Raw genomic sequence first — 18325 nt, 5'->3', positions numbered from 1 at the left:
TTTTCAAGGGTTGAACCTTTGGTTTGCCTTGGAGATTTATTTCAATAGAGTGTTCCTGTTAATCAAAGACTTCCCATCCTTCCAGGGCTTACTTCAAGAGCTAAGGGAAAGTGATTCCGAAGTGTGCTCAATGTATACCACACATCTTTCCCTTTGGTCGATGAGACAATGACTTTGACTTTACACGAGACAAACATTTTCACTCGTCAAAATCACATCACAAAAATATCGTGAGGGTCGTCCAAAAACGGTTGTTGTACTTGAAAAAATGGATGCTGTGCGGGATTGGCTATTGCAATATTGTCATATGACATACCATGAGATAGATGCATCTTTAGGCATTAAAGGGGCCAAGATACATTTAACCGTGCATGACTTAAAAGGCAGCCTACGTACAATGCATTGCAATATGTAGGACTGTATATTGCAAATTTAAAATATGAGGATGTGATGTACTCATCGAGCGTTACAAGCAAATTTTCGCCTCCTGCAAAGTGCATTCAAAAATGTTTCGATTGTCGAAGAGATTCATGGATGATCATTTCAAGGGGAACCGAAGCATACTTTCAGGTTTCAGCGCCGTACTGTTTGATCACTTGATACCACATAACTTATGTAAAAACACTTCCTCCCTCCCTCTTCTTTAAAAACACTAATACCATTGATATTATTTGTTATTTTTTAGCTTATGTTCTAATTTTTCTTGTTCCCCGTTAATCAGTCGAATCTCTATCCTTTCCTGCATATACGCGTCATGCGGCAGCGTCGCTCAGTTGGTTATCTGCATGTAACGGTCTTGGTGTCAATTGATTCCTGATCTCTGATCCTCTTCCGTTTACATTTAAACACTGAAGTGTAATTGCAAAAAACGACAAGGAGTGATTTTCCAATACAGCAATTTCGGTTTTTAATTAATTAAAAAAAGACACATTTTATGTATTAATGGAACCAGCTACTTTATAATGTATATAATATATATATCATATCTATATGGTATATAGTTTCACATATCTGTGCTCGCGTTAAAATCGCCGGGGAAAATCGTACGTTTTTCAAAAATTGCTTCTGCCTAAGTTTTGGATTAGGGGATGGGTTTGGGGATATTATGTGTTTTATGGAGAACTTTTGAGAAGAAAATTCGTTGATCTACAAATTGCAGTTGAGTTTAGAAGAAGAAAAGACCTCATCCTATTCATCGGAGACGGCGCGTAGCTGCTGCTGCTGGTCCGTGGACGATGATTCGCCGCCGCTGGGGATCTCCTCTTCTTCGGAGTAGTCCTCGTCGTGGGTGTGGGTCACCACAGTGGGCGTCGAGGGGCGTGTGTGGACAATGGAGCTCTATGGGATAGATTCAATAGGAGAGATTCCATGTGGAAAAGGAATATTCTAGACACTTACAGCACGATGCAGATCCTTGGCATCCTTGGCGACTTGATCCTTGATGGCGTCCTTCATGTCATTGCCGGAGGTGCAGCGCGGTGCCTCCTCGATGGATGGAGCCGAGGGCGGCGGCTGGTGGGCCTGGTCGTGGGCCACCGTCGACTCGTGCGGCAGCAGCATGGCGGGAGCGCGGAACATGTACGAGAACGGGTAATAGATGAGGTTGAGCAGGGTGGCGGCGTATACGTCGGCGTACCGCACCACCTGACTGGAAAAGAAGGTCTGGCGGGAGCCGGAGCGGAAGAGCGAACCCATCATTCCGTAAGACATGTCCATCTTATGGGTCACGTCCCGTATGCACGTCCGCAGCTGAGAGATGTCCGGCTTTTCCTTGGCACTCGAGTCGAGGTCGCGGTAGAGGTCGCCAAGCTTGATGTCGAGGTTCTGTAGTTCCGCGAACAGCTGGCACTCGTCCGTCCACACGTGAAGCTCCCGCACTAGCTCCGGCACGATGAGGAAGGTGCGCCAGCCCCGGATCTTCTTCGACTTGAGGATGTCCCCGAAGATGTGGTCGCCTACGTAGAGCACATCCTTGCCCTTGGCGTTAATGAACTTGGTAAACAGCTCGCATGATCCGCCTGAGTACACCTGCCCTGGTTGTAGAGGCCCAATGTGTGTGCCGATCTTTAGTCCGCCCGTCTTCGTGTCCACCTGACGCAGCACGGTGCCCTCGTCGAAGAAGAGCGGCTTCCGTGCATCTACCACGATCACATCGAAGTAGCTCTTCCAGTCCCTGTGCGGTTCCTCCGGAGTGGCCCCGTGGGGGAAGTCGAACAGGTACGACATGATCTCGTTGGTGTAAGTGTAATCGCTGTTCGTGAGCATAAAGAGCTTTGCTCCGGACTCCCGAATGCGTGAGAGAACCGTTGGCAACCTTTCGTCTTTCTTCACATAGTGAGCCATGTTCTGGAAGATGGAGGCCAGATGGGTCAGAAATGGTCATGAGGTCCTGGGGGGTACTTACCTGAGTGGTTCGACGCTTGAGGTCACCATCGGAATGCACCCAGTCGACGGCACGACGCACGTCCTGGAAAATGGACTTGTACGTGAAAAGGAAATCGCCAGCTTTGATGCCGCGTTCCACGCTGAGAAAAGAGAACGGAGAAACGGAGACGAAAGAGAGAATAGAGCGAGCAGAGCATAGAAGATAGAAGGGAATATGGAATAAGGAGGATAAGGATGGAGGGCATGAAGCTTACCGCACAAATTCGTTGCTGTTGTTAAAAAAGTCCGTGAGACAGGCGAGCAGATAGGTCTCCGGCAGATTGAAGAGTGTGTTCAGGACATAGACACGCGACTCGTCCAGTTTGAGAAACTTATTGGGATACAGCTCGTATACCTGGTGGCTGTTCGGGAAGATATATTGTCCGTTAGGTAATCCGAACTGCCTTTTTCTATGGTTCCACTTACTGCTTTATGAATTCAAAGCCATGCACACAGACCAAGATATTGCCGTAGGCATCAACCTTCAGCAGATTGCCATAGAGCGTGTCAAACCAGAGACCGCGCACAGGGAACGTGGGATCGTACTCAAATTGCAGGATCTCCTTGGGATACCCCATCGACACGAGGCGCTCTTTGACCAGATTAAAGCCCAGCTGCTCGTACTGCGGAGACTTGTACTCTTCAAAGAGAAAGGGAAATGGAAACCAAAAAGGGGAAGATGCATCCATTCGTTCATTTGCCAGTGATATGAGAGGGGTATAAGTATAACCTTACCTGCCAGTGTGTAGTCCATGTCAAAGCCATAGTACTTGATGTTCTCCAGATGAAGGGATCTGTTCACGAATACTCTGCGGAGAGAAAAAGAGAGCCAAACAAAAAGGGAAAACATATTCAGAATTTGAGAATATTGTAGATGCATTTTCCTGCCCCCATTCAGCAACCGAGAAATTCAGCACAATTTGTTGCATACTCTCAGGCGCTGGGTAAGAAATAATACCAAGAATTCTTTTTCATATGTATAATCCGGGCGTGTGCCTGGGAATTTGAGCTGTTTTTGCAATTCAATTGCATTGCAATAGACCACTGAAAGAAAGGACGATAAAGTGCCATCTACAGGTTCACCGATTTGTTGAGTTTTTTAGTTTTTGTTTTTTTTTTTTTTCATGTGGAAAATTTGTATTTTATTGTAAACAAGTTTACTGCTACCTTTCGTGGCAAAGTTTTTGTTTTTGAGCAACAAAATAAAAATCATCAAATAATCATTATTTTTGAGTTTAATATTTTTGTTCCGAAATAATTATTATAATATAATTATTTATGGATTAATAGTTAATAAAAATTAATACAAATAATTATTATCACCGAAGAAACAGCTCCTTGAAACTTAAAGTTTTTATTGCGTGATTTTTAGAATAGAACATACACTGCCCAAAATCACACTTTTCCCCACTATTTCCACAAAGATTGATCCGTTTATATGTACATATTTCCATAGATAACTGATTAGTCTGATAACAAAGGCTTATCAATGCAATCAGGCCCACACGATCTATCAACCGATCATCGATCTATGTTTAGATCTGAGGGTCAGAGGTTTATCAGCCCTCGCCGCTGCTCGATGACTGGACCAATCTCTTGGCAAATGGCGTGTAAAAACGAACGCCAACTGTGGCAACAGGAAACGGACGATGGAAAGTGGCGTGAAAAGCATGCGACATTCAATTTTTAACTTTGTCGTTCCTCTTTGATGGTTCTCCTTTGACCTCCTGGCTCCACCGCTTAAGGCACTCACAAGCAAAATTCGCTGCGGCGGCTGTGGCTTCAGCGACTGCGGTTAGCAATTAATGTAAAAAAACTTGTTGTGGGCGGCCCCAGCGTTACGCCCGTTTCGACTATGGCTGCTGACAGACTGGCCTCCGGGCCAGGCTTTGCCACTGCTACGCCCATCGCCCATCGCCCGACGGGCCGAACGCAACCGCGTTTTTGCGGAAAAACTCATTAGCAGAGCGCGCGAGCTTAGATATGGGAAGATGTTTTCTGATACTCTCTCTCTCTCTCACGCGCGTCATCGTGTGGATGGTGGCAATCGAGAATTCAACTAATCGAATTACTATCGAGGATTCACTCGGGCAGGGATTGATCGATGTAAAGAATGAAGATACAGCATGCAAACCTTTTTTTACATGTCTCTCGCTGAAAGGGCATTCAAATATCGTTCTTTTTGGGTCTTTCCTCCTTTTCGCGAAATTCTTCCCTTTGATATTGGGGGCACTTTTTATGGCCCCCATATCTGGGGTTCTCTTCCTCTTCTCCTCTGCTCTATGCCGTATGGTGCGTTATTTATTCTGCTGCTGTCCCTTTTGGCAGTTCTGTTCTGCAGTTCACTTGAAAATTTGCCAAATAAGCGAAAAAGTTGCATCCTTTGTGTTGGGGTTCCCCTCCGCTGCGATGGAAAGACCTCTACCCATATTCGGAGTCTGATCTTACGAGTTTTTACGCTTTGTCTCTTTTTTAACCCAAATTCGAACAGAATGCATAAATCTCGAGGATAACAACAAACTCAGCACACCAAAAGTAAAGAGGGGGGGAAAGGTCATGGGTGGCCAGGGTCATCGCATAATTAATTTTTTCCAACAGCAGAAGCATCAGCGCTGCCAATTTTCACACACGCCAGACGCCAGAAGCGCGGACCAGGTCAGGAGAGTACTCCTTGAAAGTTATTTGAAATGGCCCACGTGTTGGCGACAGGCAAAGCTGAATCAGCATCGAGAGAAAAAGAGTTCGTTGAGGTTCTCCGAAACGTCATTTAAAAACCATTTTGAGTGCCATAACTTTTACGAGATACATAGATAAACGCTTAAGAGATACTTCAGTAGGTGTCTTGGAGATACAGATACACCCAAAAAGCGAAGACCATGGACAGGCAGAGTGACAGAGTTTATAGAAACGCTTTACACCTAACAGACTCGTAATCGTACTCGTACGAATGAAAATCTACGATGAATAAGAATAAGATTATTAGTAAGAGATTGCGGATGGCTATGAGACTATAAATAGAGCGTCATTAATAAACGAAATGCATAAAATGAATACAGCAAAAGCAGATCCAAATCGGATGCTCCGATTCTTTTGGCCAATTGTCGCCCCGAATCGCATCGCAGTCTCAATTAAGGCGTTCCCAAAAATAGACTATGCCGCAATGTCAATGTCATCTCTCGTTAATTCGCATTCGCGCCCCCTTTACCTGGGAGAAATGCAAAAAACCCTAGAAATAAGTACTCTACAGCTGTGTGCCCGCCCCACAGCGATAAATGATGGGGAAAGTAAATCCTCAATGGAATGGCACTCTCACACTGCGTACTATACAATATGTGCAACATTCATTTCGATTGAGTTTGTTTTTCCGAATCATTTGCATTGATAAGAGGGCAAATCGAGTGCGTCAAAAGAACTGCTGCTGTTTTCTTTTCTGTTTCTGCTTCGGTTTCTGCTGCTGATTGCAGATTGTTTTGTTCACTCAGCGATCGGTGATCAACGATCGACGATCAATATTTGTGATTTGATTCGCCCAGAGGTCAGTCATCATTCGTGTCTATCGGACTCGTGGATCGGTGCATTGATTGTATTTTGAAGGCTGATATGCACTGCACTGTACAGTGGAAGATCGGAGGAACAATCTGAAAGCTCTGCCCCTCACTTACGCATTCAGTGGCTGCTGTTGCATGCCACTTACTGCTGCTGCTGCTGCTTTTGTTGCTTTTGTTGCTGCTAACAAGGCCGTTTCCGTGTCAGTGTCGGTGTCAGCTGTCTTGGCCGTGCCACTGCCAGTGACATCTGTGGCATGCTGCTGCTTCTGCTGGTCATCCTGCTGCCTTAAGCCGCTGTCTCCCACTGTTTTTGCTGCATGCCAACTTCTTTCGCAGCAACAGCAGCAGCATCCACTGAGGCTGCAGAAACTGTACTCCAGATGACGGCTGTAGCTGTGGCTGTGGCTGTTGCTGTTGCTGTTGCTGTTCCTGTTGTTCATTGCGGAGGATCCTGGCTAAACGACAATCGCAATGAATAGTGGATGAGGGGAGGGGGACTGGGTGGGGACTGGGTTTGGACTGGGTTTGGACTGGGTTTGGACTGGGTTTGGACTGGGTTGATGTTTTCTATGAAAAGTGTTTGCGCATTTCTCTCTTTTCTGCACAGCTTTCATCTTCATTTCATTTCATTTGTTGTGCTGCTGTTGCTGCTGCCGAAAATGGGAATTTATGGCTGAAAGCTTATCGTATTCGACCCTTTCCTGTGGCCCGAAAGGAACGAGGAGAGGTCTTGCCCCGCCATCAAGGCTGTCAAGTGCTGCTGCTAGTTGCTTTATTTGCCACAAAGAGGGTCTGCTGTGAAACTGCTGCTGAAACTGCAACTGCAACAGCAACAGCGACAACAACAAAAATAGCAAAAGCAAAAGCATTAGTTTTGATTAGATTTACGCAATTGCTTGCCACCAGTAGTATGTGGCACCACCAGAACCCCCCTCCAGAAGGAGCAGTAGCAGGACGAGCATTGGCTGGAGGAGCAGCAGCAGCAACAGCAGCAGTGGCAGCATCACATAATGGTCATAGCTCGCTGTCATCCCAATCATCCCCCCTCCTCGAATCCCTAAGGGAATTTCTCAGGGCCGATTTCCTCGCTTGTAAAATCAAAATTCATATCATGCCAATGGCCGAATGCAAGTTTATCAATTTCTGTTGCCATTTCCCGCTTCCCGCGATTCCCGATTTCCTCACTCATTTTCCCCCACTCCCTTCTCAGACACGTCCAACGTACGCAACGGCGCCCCCGTCCCACGGCCCACGGCCCACGCCCCACGTCCACGCTTGCCCCATTGTATTTCATTGCTGTCGCTTCTATTTGCAACCCAGTCCGCGCATCATTGTCATCGTTCTCTCAACGCCCAACGTCTCGTAATGAGTGCAACAGTAGTTATGCCCCGATTGAGATTTTCAGCATCAAATTCACTGCTGACGTTGGCGCTGCTACGTGCCCCACATGCTCCTACCTCAGAGGGAGTGATGAGATTGCAGCAGCTGGTCAGAGAGTTAAAGCGCCCTTTTGTATGAGTCTCAAGTGCACCAGAAGGTATCTATGGCAGAACATTCGATTTGAAAAGAAAGAAGGACAGATCCGCAGCAAAAAGCACTCATCACGGACGAATTTTACCTCGAGCGGAAGAAAGGAAATTGTTTCCCAGTTAACAATTGAATTGGTCCCTCAACTAAATTCATGGAAATGTCGAGCATCCGCCGCTTAATACTCCATTCAGCTTTTATCAGAGAACAAGAGAGAAGAGAGCGTTGAAGCTGTCCATCAGTGCCTCTTGTTCAGGCGCAGCCATCCCTTAGAGCTCCAACGATGCTCCAGTCCATTGCTAATTGAATGGCCTTGGCCATAGGTAATCCCTGCCCCATCCCCTCATCCCCCCTCCACGCCACAAACCTCAATTCAATAACAAGGTCGTGGATGGCCAGGATCTGTGCTTAGAGCACTCTCTGTAGCTTGGACGCCAATTAAAATCGAAACATTGCTGCGAGGGCCCCCCAGCATCCAATCATCAAAGCCTCCGACAATCTCCAGCGGTCACAATTGTGGCGATAATTGAGTTAATAAGCATAACCACAAAACCAAATAGTCGTCGAGGAGCCCACGCACATGTGGATGGGCAGAGAGAGAGGGTGACCCTTTCGCACACACACACACACACACATGAGAGAACGTGGCACACAGCAGATGCGGGCAGAGCGTAACAAGAGCAGCAGATGCTTACACTAGACAACAGGAAACCCAGGGACTGGACTCTGTTTTCAGAATCCCTTCGGTGTGAAGGGATTTCCCCTCGTAGGTCCTTTCCTTGCCAGATCGGCGATGGATTGAGATTGTATTCAGATTCAAGGCCCCTTAAAGTTATATTTCCAGTTCCGTGATGTCGAGTGTAAGCAGAAGAGCAGTTGAGGAGCAATTCCCAGTTCACTTCCGACACGGGTTTACGCCTAATTAAAGCCCTAATTGGCACACACACACTTGCAACAGCGGCACAACAGCAGCAACAGACCTAAGAAGATGGAAGGTGCAGGATAGGGTAGAGTGAGAGTATACACGGAGATTGGGGATACCGAAGAGGATTCTTTTGGGGCACAGTACAATGAGAGCACACGGGGAAACACCAGCCCGAACCGCACTCGAAGCGAACACAAACTGAGGGGCAGCCACCATTTGCGGCATTCACCATCAAAACCCCAAAACGAACCTCAAAACGGAACCGCCACTAACGACCCATCATCCTCTCCGTTCTGTTCTCCGTCGTTTCATATACCGTTCCATCGCTAATATTCGTCCCCAAAATGGGGCTTAAGCGCCCCTCCCGCCGCCCTCTGTCATGCGTGTGACAATTCTTCGGCTTTCGCTTTCCCTAGTTTTTCGAGGGAATAAATATTAATAGTAAACACTTTCAATTTTTAGCCCGAGGGCCAGACATCGCGTGCGGCCTTGACGGAAGGGATCCGGAATGCGGAATGGGGGTCTCAATTTATTAAAGGCACTAAGGCATGTGAATCGCTGGCTCAATTGGGCAGCGCAGGCAGCCAGAGTGCATAAACCATACACACTGTTTTTCAAGTGTGTGTCCCCCATTCCTACATTCAATTCTAATGCGATTAATCCGGTTTTAGAAGTGCACTTCCATGGGGGGATTCCATATCCCCTAGCAGATTTAATATAGACGCAACCTTCGGATCACAGTTTAAAGTTCACATCGGCATGGCCCCCAGAATGTCCATTAGATCCCTTCGAATGGCACAGTCCTCCAGTGGACGCTCAAACAGAATCAGTGCCACTAGGATGTGGACCGTGCATCGAGGAACTCGTGTTGTTGCGGTCAACGACTCATGGATTCATTCAGAGTAAAAGTGATCCTTTTTCCTTTAAAGGAATAAAGTTTCCACTCAAACAATGCTCAATGCTCTTCTTGATCGTCTGGTGCTATTCTTTTGAGCACGCGTTAGCACCGCTTAGTAGAGCAGAGGATATGTGATTTGCATTTTAATGATGCAATGCCAAGGAGAGACTCGCATTCATAGTGTCAAGGCCAAAGACAAAGCCAAAGCCATAGCCATAGCCATAGCCATAGCCACACGCCGTATGCCACGCCCTCCAATCATGGACCTGTCAATTTGCATAAATGTCATAAACAAAAGAGGCGACCACGACGGCAACGGCAACAGCAACAGCAACGGGCAACATATTCAAGAGCGAAATGCCGAATTAAATATTACATTGACCATGAAATCGCCTGCTCCCTCCCTTACCATCCTCTACATCTGCATCACACATCTGTGTCTATACGATGATAAATCAGGTGAATATATTCTGAAACAAGTTTATATACAAGTACTTATGCAGATTTCATGTGACAAGTGACAATGTTTTTCCAATTTCCAATTTCCAATTGCGACAACAAATTTGTTTATTTCTTCATTAATCAAATAATTTTTCTTCCTAATCAAAACATAATCCTCAGGCTTTGGGCGGTGAAAAGTAGGCGCGGCTCAGCCCGCCCACACACAACGACACAGCCAGAATGGAAACGTCAGAGAAATACATATGTTTATATATCACCTATTAATTTAGATGCGAATCAGAATTTAATTGCAAGCTTTAGAAAGGAATCTCATCTACAATCTTCATCGAGGGATACGAGTATTCCATTCAGATCTCTGTGTTTTCAGTTTCAACTTCAACTTCGGTTTCGGTTCTTCTTTTTCTTTGTTGTTTTCATATGTTCCATTAATTGGAAAATGTTTGTTTGTTTCCAAAATCGATTTTCTAAGGTATCATCTGAAAAAGGGCTTCAGGGCTATTCTTCACGTGAGTCCTAGAGCAGTTTTGTGCAGAATATTTTCCAATTGCCAATTTATTCACGATACTTGTTTGTAATTCTCTTCCATCCATTGTGGGCGGTGGCCACAAGTAGGAGGAAGGGTCTTCCATGCAGCGAAATATATTATAAATGAAAAAGTTGCCGCAATTAAAGAGGAAACTGCATAAAACATAAATAAATATATATACCAGTGTGGCACTGGAGGAGGGTCCATGGGGGGACGTTGGACCCGAGGCAGACAAAAAATATTAAAATATATTTTTCTCATGTGAATTTCAATGGAATGCAAATTGCATTTATGTTTTTCTGCTGCTGCTGACGCTGCAGTTGAACCTGGCCCCAGGTCCTGCTCCTGCTCCTGCTACGACGCTCCATGTCGAGCTCCTGTCGACGTTCGCGGTGTTTCCGTTTCCGGCTACGCAATAAAAGTTGCCAACTACGTGACCCCACCCACCAATCCCAGAGTGCTGCAACAGGGAGGAAGAGGAAGGATATTTCTGATATAAGACAATCCTGATTCTGAGAGACAACCCAAAGGTGAAGTTGCCACAGACAGGTTCCCACGGAACGGAAGGAGGGAGGACATTGTTTGCATTCAAAAGTGCCAGAGGGAGGAGAAAATTGAGACTTCATGCTGCAGGTCACGTCTTGCGCCTGAGTTAAACCGTTATGTAAGAGGGGTTGGGGGTTGGAGGTTTGTGGTTGTGGCATAAATATGTCAATTCAATCTGTCAATGATTGAAATTATTGAGAGGTTGAAGAGGCGTCGGCAAGGCAGCCAATCAGTTCTGATTGGAGGCACAGATTAGGGGGCAGCGACTCATTAATGCAAATGTCACGTTGAAAGCCCCACAAATTTGCATTAATTGAGCAAAATACAAAAAAAAACAAAACAGAGGAAAACCCTCCCAAGAGGTGTGCAAGAGGTTGAGGGTTCGGAGGGGAAAGGTGTAAATAGCGACTGCAATTAGGCAGAATGCCAGACAGCTTTTGGGGCGAGTACATACATATCTCTATCTCTGCATCGGCATCTGTACTATCTGTAGCCAAGGACATGTTCATAACTGTGTAAACAGCCGATGGGCCTGTTAACAGACGCCCCCTGAATATTCCCTAGGCCACCTTGCCACCCTTGTGGCACTTCCTGCACGCTCAAAAGTATGCAACAAGAAATGCCCAATCGACAGGAGGAGAGTTTTCCTTCCGCCTTCGACACGAAATATTCTCTGTGCCTGATGGGAATCAGCTTCCTATCACCGCTAAGAATCACCAACTAAATCCAAATGATGATGAATCCACTGAAGAATAAGGCTGATAGGCTGATAACAGAAATATTGTACAGGGTATCATTATAGTAGATTCTACAACTGTTACCCAAAAGTGACTCAGGGAGAGATAAGAGCACTTGGATGATTCAATTCGAGGGGGGAGAGAGAGAGAGGGAGAGAGAGAGAGAGAGGGACAGTGAGTACTCACCTGTGACCCAGCTCCCGCTTGTGGCCATGGAAACTGGCGACCCCGTCGAGGCCCATCGCCGCCAGTCCATTCAAGACCGACTGATCCATGTCCGTCTCCCCAATAGTTTGTGTCCGCTCCCGTGTGGAAATTGTGGAACTGGAATGATTCTGCTGCTTCGGCTGCGGCATTTTCCGACGGAGGAGCAGGAAGTGCTCAAGAAGAATACCAAAAATTCGGCGCGGCGTCGCTGCTGCTTCTGATACGATAGCAAGAGAGTGTGCGGGAGGAGAGTGCGCGGCAGCAGACGGCAGACCTGATAAAGAGCGATAAAGATCTTATCAGGTGGCGGACGTCACGACGGCACAAACGGAAGAGAGTGAGGAGAAGAGAGGCTTGGAATGATCTCGTGCGTGGCAGAGTTTTCCCCACTGTCCGGCGTCGGAGGTCGGCTTATCACGGGCCGAACCACGATCGGAACAATTCCAGTAATAACAGAAACAAAAAGGAAAAACAATATCTCGGACTCGTTATGGGGCGTTTCGGCAAAGCGAACAATTTCAGTCAACGTTCGAATTTCAACTGAAAGTGCAATATAGAAATGGAGGAAGGAAGCGGTGGAAGAGGCCCCACCAGACCCAAGCACCGCCAACAGCACCAGTACCAGCAGAGCGAGTGCGAGAGAGCACCACATACAAAAGGTGTGTGTCATTTAAGGTATGGCATACCCACTCTCTCACTCTCTGTGTCACATTCAAATATAGCTGTAGCAAGATGGCAAGACTAAAAGATCCAATTCGAGAGTGCTCTCTTCGAGAATGCCTCACCCTATACAATATACACCTTTGCTCTGGCAAAGCAACTGGCGCAAACGCTCTCCGTCCGACTACCTAACTCTCCCTTTTAGCAACAGCAGAAGCAGCGCCGAAAGCTTTGCGCGCTCTCTCGTCCGCTCTCCCGCTCTAGCCACATGTCTATTGTATTGTATGCGCCCCGCTCTTGCTGACGATGTCAACGTCGACGACTGTCTTGTCGTCTCGTTGTTGTTGTCTTTGTTGTTGCTGTCCCGTTGTTTTGATGCCTTTTATGCAATAAACAAAAAATAAGCATTTTGCTACCTATTTAAGGCGCACTTTGGAACGGGCATGCTCTACGGGGCCTAAGATTGTGGATAGTCACGGTCACACGGTATAGATGTCATTATAAACGCATACTCTTGCAGAGGGTATTTATTTGGTGAGACTCAGACCTTACATTTTACTGCACTCACTGTACCCCCTGTGTATAGTATTTTATTGTACATCGTTTTGCAAGGGTATCTATCTTGCCGCCACGCTTGCACTCGAACACTCACTTGTGGCGACTGGCATACGCATACGAGGTACTAACCATGGAAATTTTAGTGTGTCAGGCAGAAAATGCTTGGCGAGAGCAGAAAGTGACTAAGAAATGGAATGGTAATGTGTGCTCACACATACATACATAAGCGTATTTGTGTTTGCATACGGTAATGCTGCCCACACGACTCCCTTCCTCAACAAATCATGAAATACAACAAGTTTCATAGATGCGTGGGATGGTTCGCGACTTGGCTAAGTGGAATTTTTGGAGTGAAACGAGATTCGGTTGCACAGATATCCCCCAGTTACAGTGCTCTTTAATGGGGCGGGGGAGGGGGGGGAGGGATCATAGATCCACGCACGCTCACTGTGTTTTTGTGTGTTTTTGATATGCAAATCGGGTTGACACCTTTTGACGGGCAGCCACACAGGCACTCAGTCAAGACAGTAGAAGCTCATTGTGGCAGACAACCCATCCTATACTAAGGCATGCCTGTCCTTCATGGCAACACTCACTGTACACACTCTACAGAGAGATACTCGCATAGATTTATGGAAATTAATTATGCGCCCAATTATAATATTGATGTTCGAGGCGTGTCCGAGTCCGTTCATAAATATTTCATCGGGAATTTGCATATTTACCTTCACTGTCGTTCATTCTCTCCATCTATCTCTCTCCTGCTCTTCTCACTCACTCATTTAACACCTTCAATCGGGACAGACTTCAAAGCGTTAAGGCGATCTTCCAAATTACAAATAGAACTCAATTACGTGTACATATACATATATGTACATATGTACATATATGCATATGTACATCTCAGTTATATGCATGTATTTCTCAGTTGCAGAAAACCTCTCTCTCTCTCTTTCTCACGCTTTGCTTTGCCGTGTGTCAATGTCAGATGAACACACAAAGAAAGAAATACAGATACACAGAAATGTACCTGTCTGCAGTTAGCTCTCGACCGCCTCAAGTGCGCCCCACTTAAAGCTGCATCGACGCCCCATAACAAGCCCCATTCAAACGGCCCCTCCATTCCGCACCACCCTACCACACAGCTCTCTTCCCCACTCTGCTCTGGTCGGTCCCTCTTGGAAAACCGGGTGATAATGGACACAGCGTCACAAAACATTGTAATCAGGAAAAACAAAAAAAATGCCAAAGAAAGGTCACCAATGATTTGGAAGCAGTGAATACCCCACTTGAGTACACAGCAATTAAGATTTTGTACTGAGTATATACGAGTGCGTTCCAGTCAAAGATATTTTCGTGATAAGCCACAAAACCACAAAAACCCACAAAAAACACTCTCTGGCAACACACGGACCATCCCATTGCGAGTAAACCCCACTATGAATTAAATTGTGATTGCCAAATCAAAGCTGTAACAAAACAAAATGGCCTGTCTGATATACCCTCTGGCTACTCCGTAGTCTGAGCCCACAGTAGTGGGCATCTCTATCAACAGCAGGTTGCCAAGTGAACGTACTACGAGTATTCGTACTCGTACGTTCCCGGCCTTCTGCTATGTTCTGTATGGATTAACTTGCGCCCCGTTCGCTGTCGTTGTCTAGCAGCGCACTGTTGCTGCTGTTTTTGTTGTTGGTGATTTGAGATAAGCTGATAAGCTATGGAAAACCGCTCGCGTCGGCATTGACCATGGAAGATAGGTCCGATCTCTCTCCCTCTCTTTCTGTCTTTATTTTTGTTGTACTCTCTCCATATCTTTGCAGAAATCTTAAATACACCGAGAGAAATGATTGGGACCGCTCATTATTTTAGAGCTTAATTTTTTGTTTGTGCTAAAAAATAATTTTTTTCCTTAGGAATATCCGTAAAGTAAACCCTAGAATTGATTTTTATTGTGGGATATTTTAAATATAGCTCCCTGTTTCAAAAAAAGCGTTAGATAGGGATATGATGTACATATATGTTGTAAAATACTTCGAGAAAAAAAAACCGATCAAATACATACTATACATATATGTATGTATGTATGTACATGTATGTAGGCAATTGACACTAGTAATCTTCAGGCACTCGTACGTTTAAAATTTCATTGCTGGAGCTTTTATTTTCACAGAAGTCCTATTCCTGACCTGCAGCAACCCGTCAATAGTTGAGTGGATGGTGCCCCAAAACAGTTCCCAAGTGGGTGGACTTACCTATGGGCCGCATGGCGGTAATACTTCTTCGGCAGGGCCGAGCTGGGGCCGGGCGTGTTCGGAGCCGAGTCGCTCATGTCGCACTGAAATTAAAGTTGGGGGAAATAGTAATCAATTCCTTTCAAATCTCCACGCTCGTGTACACACACACACACGAACACACACACACACACATGGATTTTGGGGAAAAGGGAGATGGCTGGGTGGCAATGCAGCAAAGGAAATCCATAACAGAACGAAAGGAGAGCAAAGAACAACAGGCAGCGGACAGACGGACGGACGGACAGACGGACCTGACTGACAGACATACAGACAGACAGACCTGCCTAACATAATTGGCAAAAGTTTAATGAGTTTTTGCTGTAGGTGATTGATATATTCGTTCTCTGTATTCCTCATTGCAGATGTGTGTTTCGCGTCGCTTTGTCTCTGTCTGTTGTGTACTTACTTGGTAGGGCAGGTCGCAATACTCCCGGGCGAACGCCTTGAAGGGGGCCGCCGGGCCAGCATCTTCGGGTGACGTGCCCTGCATCCTGCCTAAGCCGGCATAGGCACTCCTCCGGTTGCAATTCGGTATGCTTCTATCACTGATTATGTGTCGCAGCAGCAGGTCGCCGTAATGAGAAATTTCGACTGAAGGAGCTGTGCCTTTAGTTTTTCGGCTTCTTGTTAGTTGACGGAACTGCAAAGTGTTAGTTATACGGCGTAAGTTTCCCATTTTCCGGCGTAAGCATGAGTGGGTAGAGTGGATCGGGGGGATATAATGTGGTTTTTGTTTGTAGATTGCGTGCGTGTGTGTGTGAGAGGCAAACTAAAACAACTGCAGGCAGATGATGTGTGTGTGTATTTTCGAGATCAATCTATGCATCTCTCTCCTACATGGACAGAGCAGGCGGAAAAACGAAAGGCGAAAAGCGTGAGAGCAAGATGAATGATTTACATTGACAGCCTGAAAGTCGGCAAGGCTTTCTGGATGGCGTGCACCCGCCGCAGCAGCATCAGAGGCAGCGGCTGCGACAGCGGGTAATACGTTCATTTATCGTTTTTTTGTCGCCGTCGTTGCTGCTGCTGCTGTTTCTGCCGCCTCTGCTCATGGTGTCGTTGTTGCTGTTGCTGTCGCTGTCATTTTGCTGCGTAATTGAAGAGAAACAGGTTCACCATACCATTGAATTTATGAAGGGGATGGGGGTGGGGTGTGGTAAAGGAGAGGTCGGCAAACAAATCACATGACGCCGCCATCCGTCTCCCACCTTCCACTCTTAGGCGTGTGTATCGATCTGCCGCAGCGACAGGGGCGATGGGAAGAAGTAATGGAACGCGCGGCGGCAGAGCTCTAAAAATATGCCCGTGTCCATGGAATAGCAACAGCAACAGCAACAACAGCAATAGAGACGGCATGAGTCATCTCCTTCATACCTCTGGTAGCGAAGGGCAGGCGGGGGTGCTAGAGGAGTCTCAAACCGTACCTGGGGGAAGAGCACACTCCGGAGGCTGCTGCAGAACAAGTCTGTTCGAGTTATTTTTTTGGTTAATGTTTGATGATGCTATTATAGTTTGATGGTTCCAGCACTTTCGCAGTTGCACCTGCAATCACTCACGCACGTAGCGGCGCGACGCGTTTCATAACACACACTGAGTAAACTAAAGGAATGCCACGGACCGAGCGTGTTCTACAACTTTTCCAAAATTGCCAACGGCCGGGAAAAGATGCGTGTGTTGGTCCACTTTTTCCGCGTCTTATTTGCTCTGCTTGTTTGTCTGCTTTTAGAGTGCGGGCGGGGATTGATCGGCAGACCTTCGGTGCTTTGTTTTATCTACTTTGGTGCCGCTTTTGCTGGTCGACGTCGGACGTCGTTTTTCTGCTTTGCCGCCTGCCTTTTGACAGAGCATTTTTTCCTTAATTTTGCTTTCACTTGAATTTCGTTTACATTTTGGATTGCAATTCTGACATTTGCGGCGCAGGCGCCAGAACGAGGCTCGTTCTCTCGCCCTCTCTTTGCTGCTCTCTTTCCTATGCTTGCACACTAAAGCACACGAGATAACGGAATGGTAGAGACAGAGAAGTAGCGAAATCGCCGGCAAAAAAGCTCTCTGTTGTTTGTAAACAATGACGTGTCTGATTCGCAGCTGGCAGTGCTGTCCCTATGCCCTTTGGCGCTATCGCTGGAATTCAAAATATGTAGGAGGAATTCAAAATTTACTAAATAACCCATTCTACACAAAATGTTACCGTAAGATTGTTACTTCACGATACAGTTATTGGTTCTAACCACTTATCCACCAGTCGGTATCATGGGAGCTATGCTATATAGCCAATGTTATAAAATCTGATCGATTTCTATGGTTTGCACGATATTGCACGATATCGTAATATTTACAAAACCATCTAAAATTTACTTAAGAATACCTTGATCTTGAGATGTAAGCTTTTGTATAGCTTAAAAGAAATTTAAATAAGCAATACATTTACCGTAAAACATTCCTCCGCGCTGAAACTCGCCTCGCATCTTTTCACTCTCATACAATATGTACATATGTATGTACATACATATGTATGTATGTATGTACTTCTCGCCGATCATCTTAAGTTACAGCAAAGGTGCGGCAGTAAATTTAAGCGCTTTCAATGCTTTTAGCTTCAGCTTTTAACGGTTACAGCTTCCGCGTCTTTTGGCTCGTGCACTTCCTCTCCCGGGAAGGCCAAGTGGGAAGCTGGGTGGCGCTCCTGACTAGAGCAGTCCCCTCCTAAGCCAGAGCCTTACTTGGCCAATGACCACTGACCATCGCTATCGTCATCATCATCGTCATCATCTTCATCATCATCATCATCTTACGCAACGCTCTCTATCAGCTTGTGGCAAGGTGAATGGTGCACGCTGCACATTGCAGGTGGCTGCCTCTGACTCTGTGGGCTAGTGGCTTTTCAATAAACTGGCCATAAAAAAAAGGGGCCACATCCGACAAATCCGAACGCACCACATAGAGGGAGGGAGTTCGTTGCCTCTGCTCGGATCTCGGAACTTGGGGCTTGGGCACAGGGCTTGTTTGTCGCACT

General features: G+C 46.3%; 1 protein-coding gene across 7 annotated transcripts; it reads right to left on the bottom strand.

Annotated features, from left to right (window-relative positions):
* Nucleotides 1–930: 930 nt before the first annotated feature.
* LOC108161678 (cytosolic purine 5'-nucleotidase) lies at nt 931–17196 on the bottom strand. 7 transcript variants are annotated; one of them, XM_033388586.1, is made up of 9 exons: nt 16737–17196; nt 15271–15353; nt 11780–12074; nt 3160–3233; nt 2851–3064; nt 2640–2786; nt 2405–2525; nt 1399–2346; nt 931–1338 (listed from the first exon to the last, which is right to left on the bottom strand). In XM_033388586.1, the coding sequence occupies exons 2-9, from the start codon at nt 15281–15283 to the stop codon at nt 1189–1191; spliced, it is 1962 nt and encodes a 653-aa protein (XP_033244477.1). In that variant the 5' UTR covers nt 15284–15353; nt 16737–17196; the 3' UTR covers nt 931–1188. The 7 variants fall into 7 exon arrangements, with proteins under 7 accessions (XP_033244477.1, XP_017151479.1, XP_017151500.1 ...); XM_017295990.2 differs by lacking the exon at nt 11780–12074 and adding an exon at nt 15719–16145 and having other exon boundaries at nt 16737–17195; XM_017296011.2 differs by lacking the exon at nt 11780–12074 and adding an exon at nt 15719–15952 and having other exon boundaries at nt 16737–17194.
* Between the last annotated feature and the right edge of the window lie 1129 nt (nt 17197–18325).

This window comes from Drosophila miranda, chromosome XL (assembly GCF_003369915.1).
Source record: "Drosophila miranda strain MSH22 chromosome XL, D.miranda_PacBio2.1, whole genome shotgun sequence".
Taxonomy (NCBI): domain Eukaryota; kingdom Metazoa; phylum Arthropoda; class Insecta; order Diptera; family Drosophilidae; genus Drosophila; species Drosophila miranda.
The sequence above is the reverse complement of the archived record's forward strand: the minus strand, read 5'-3'. Positions and strand labels throughout refer to the sequence as shown.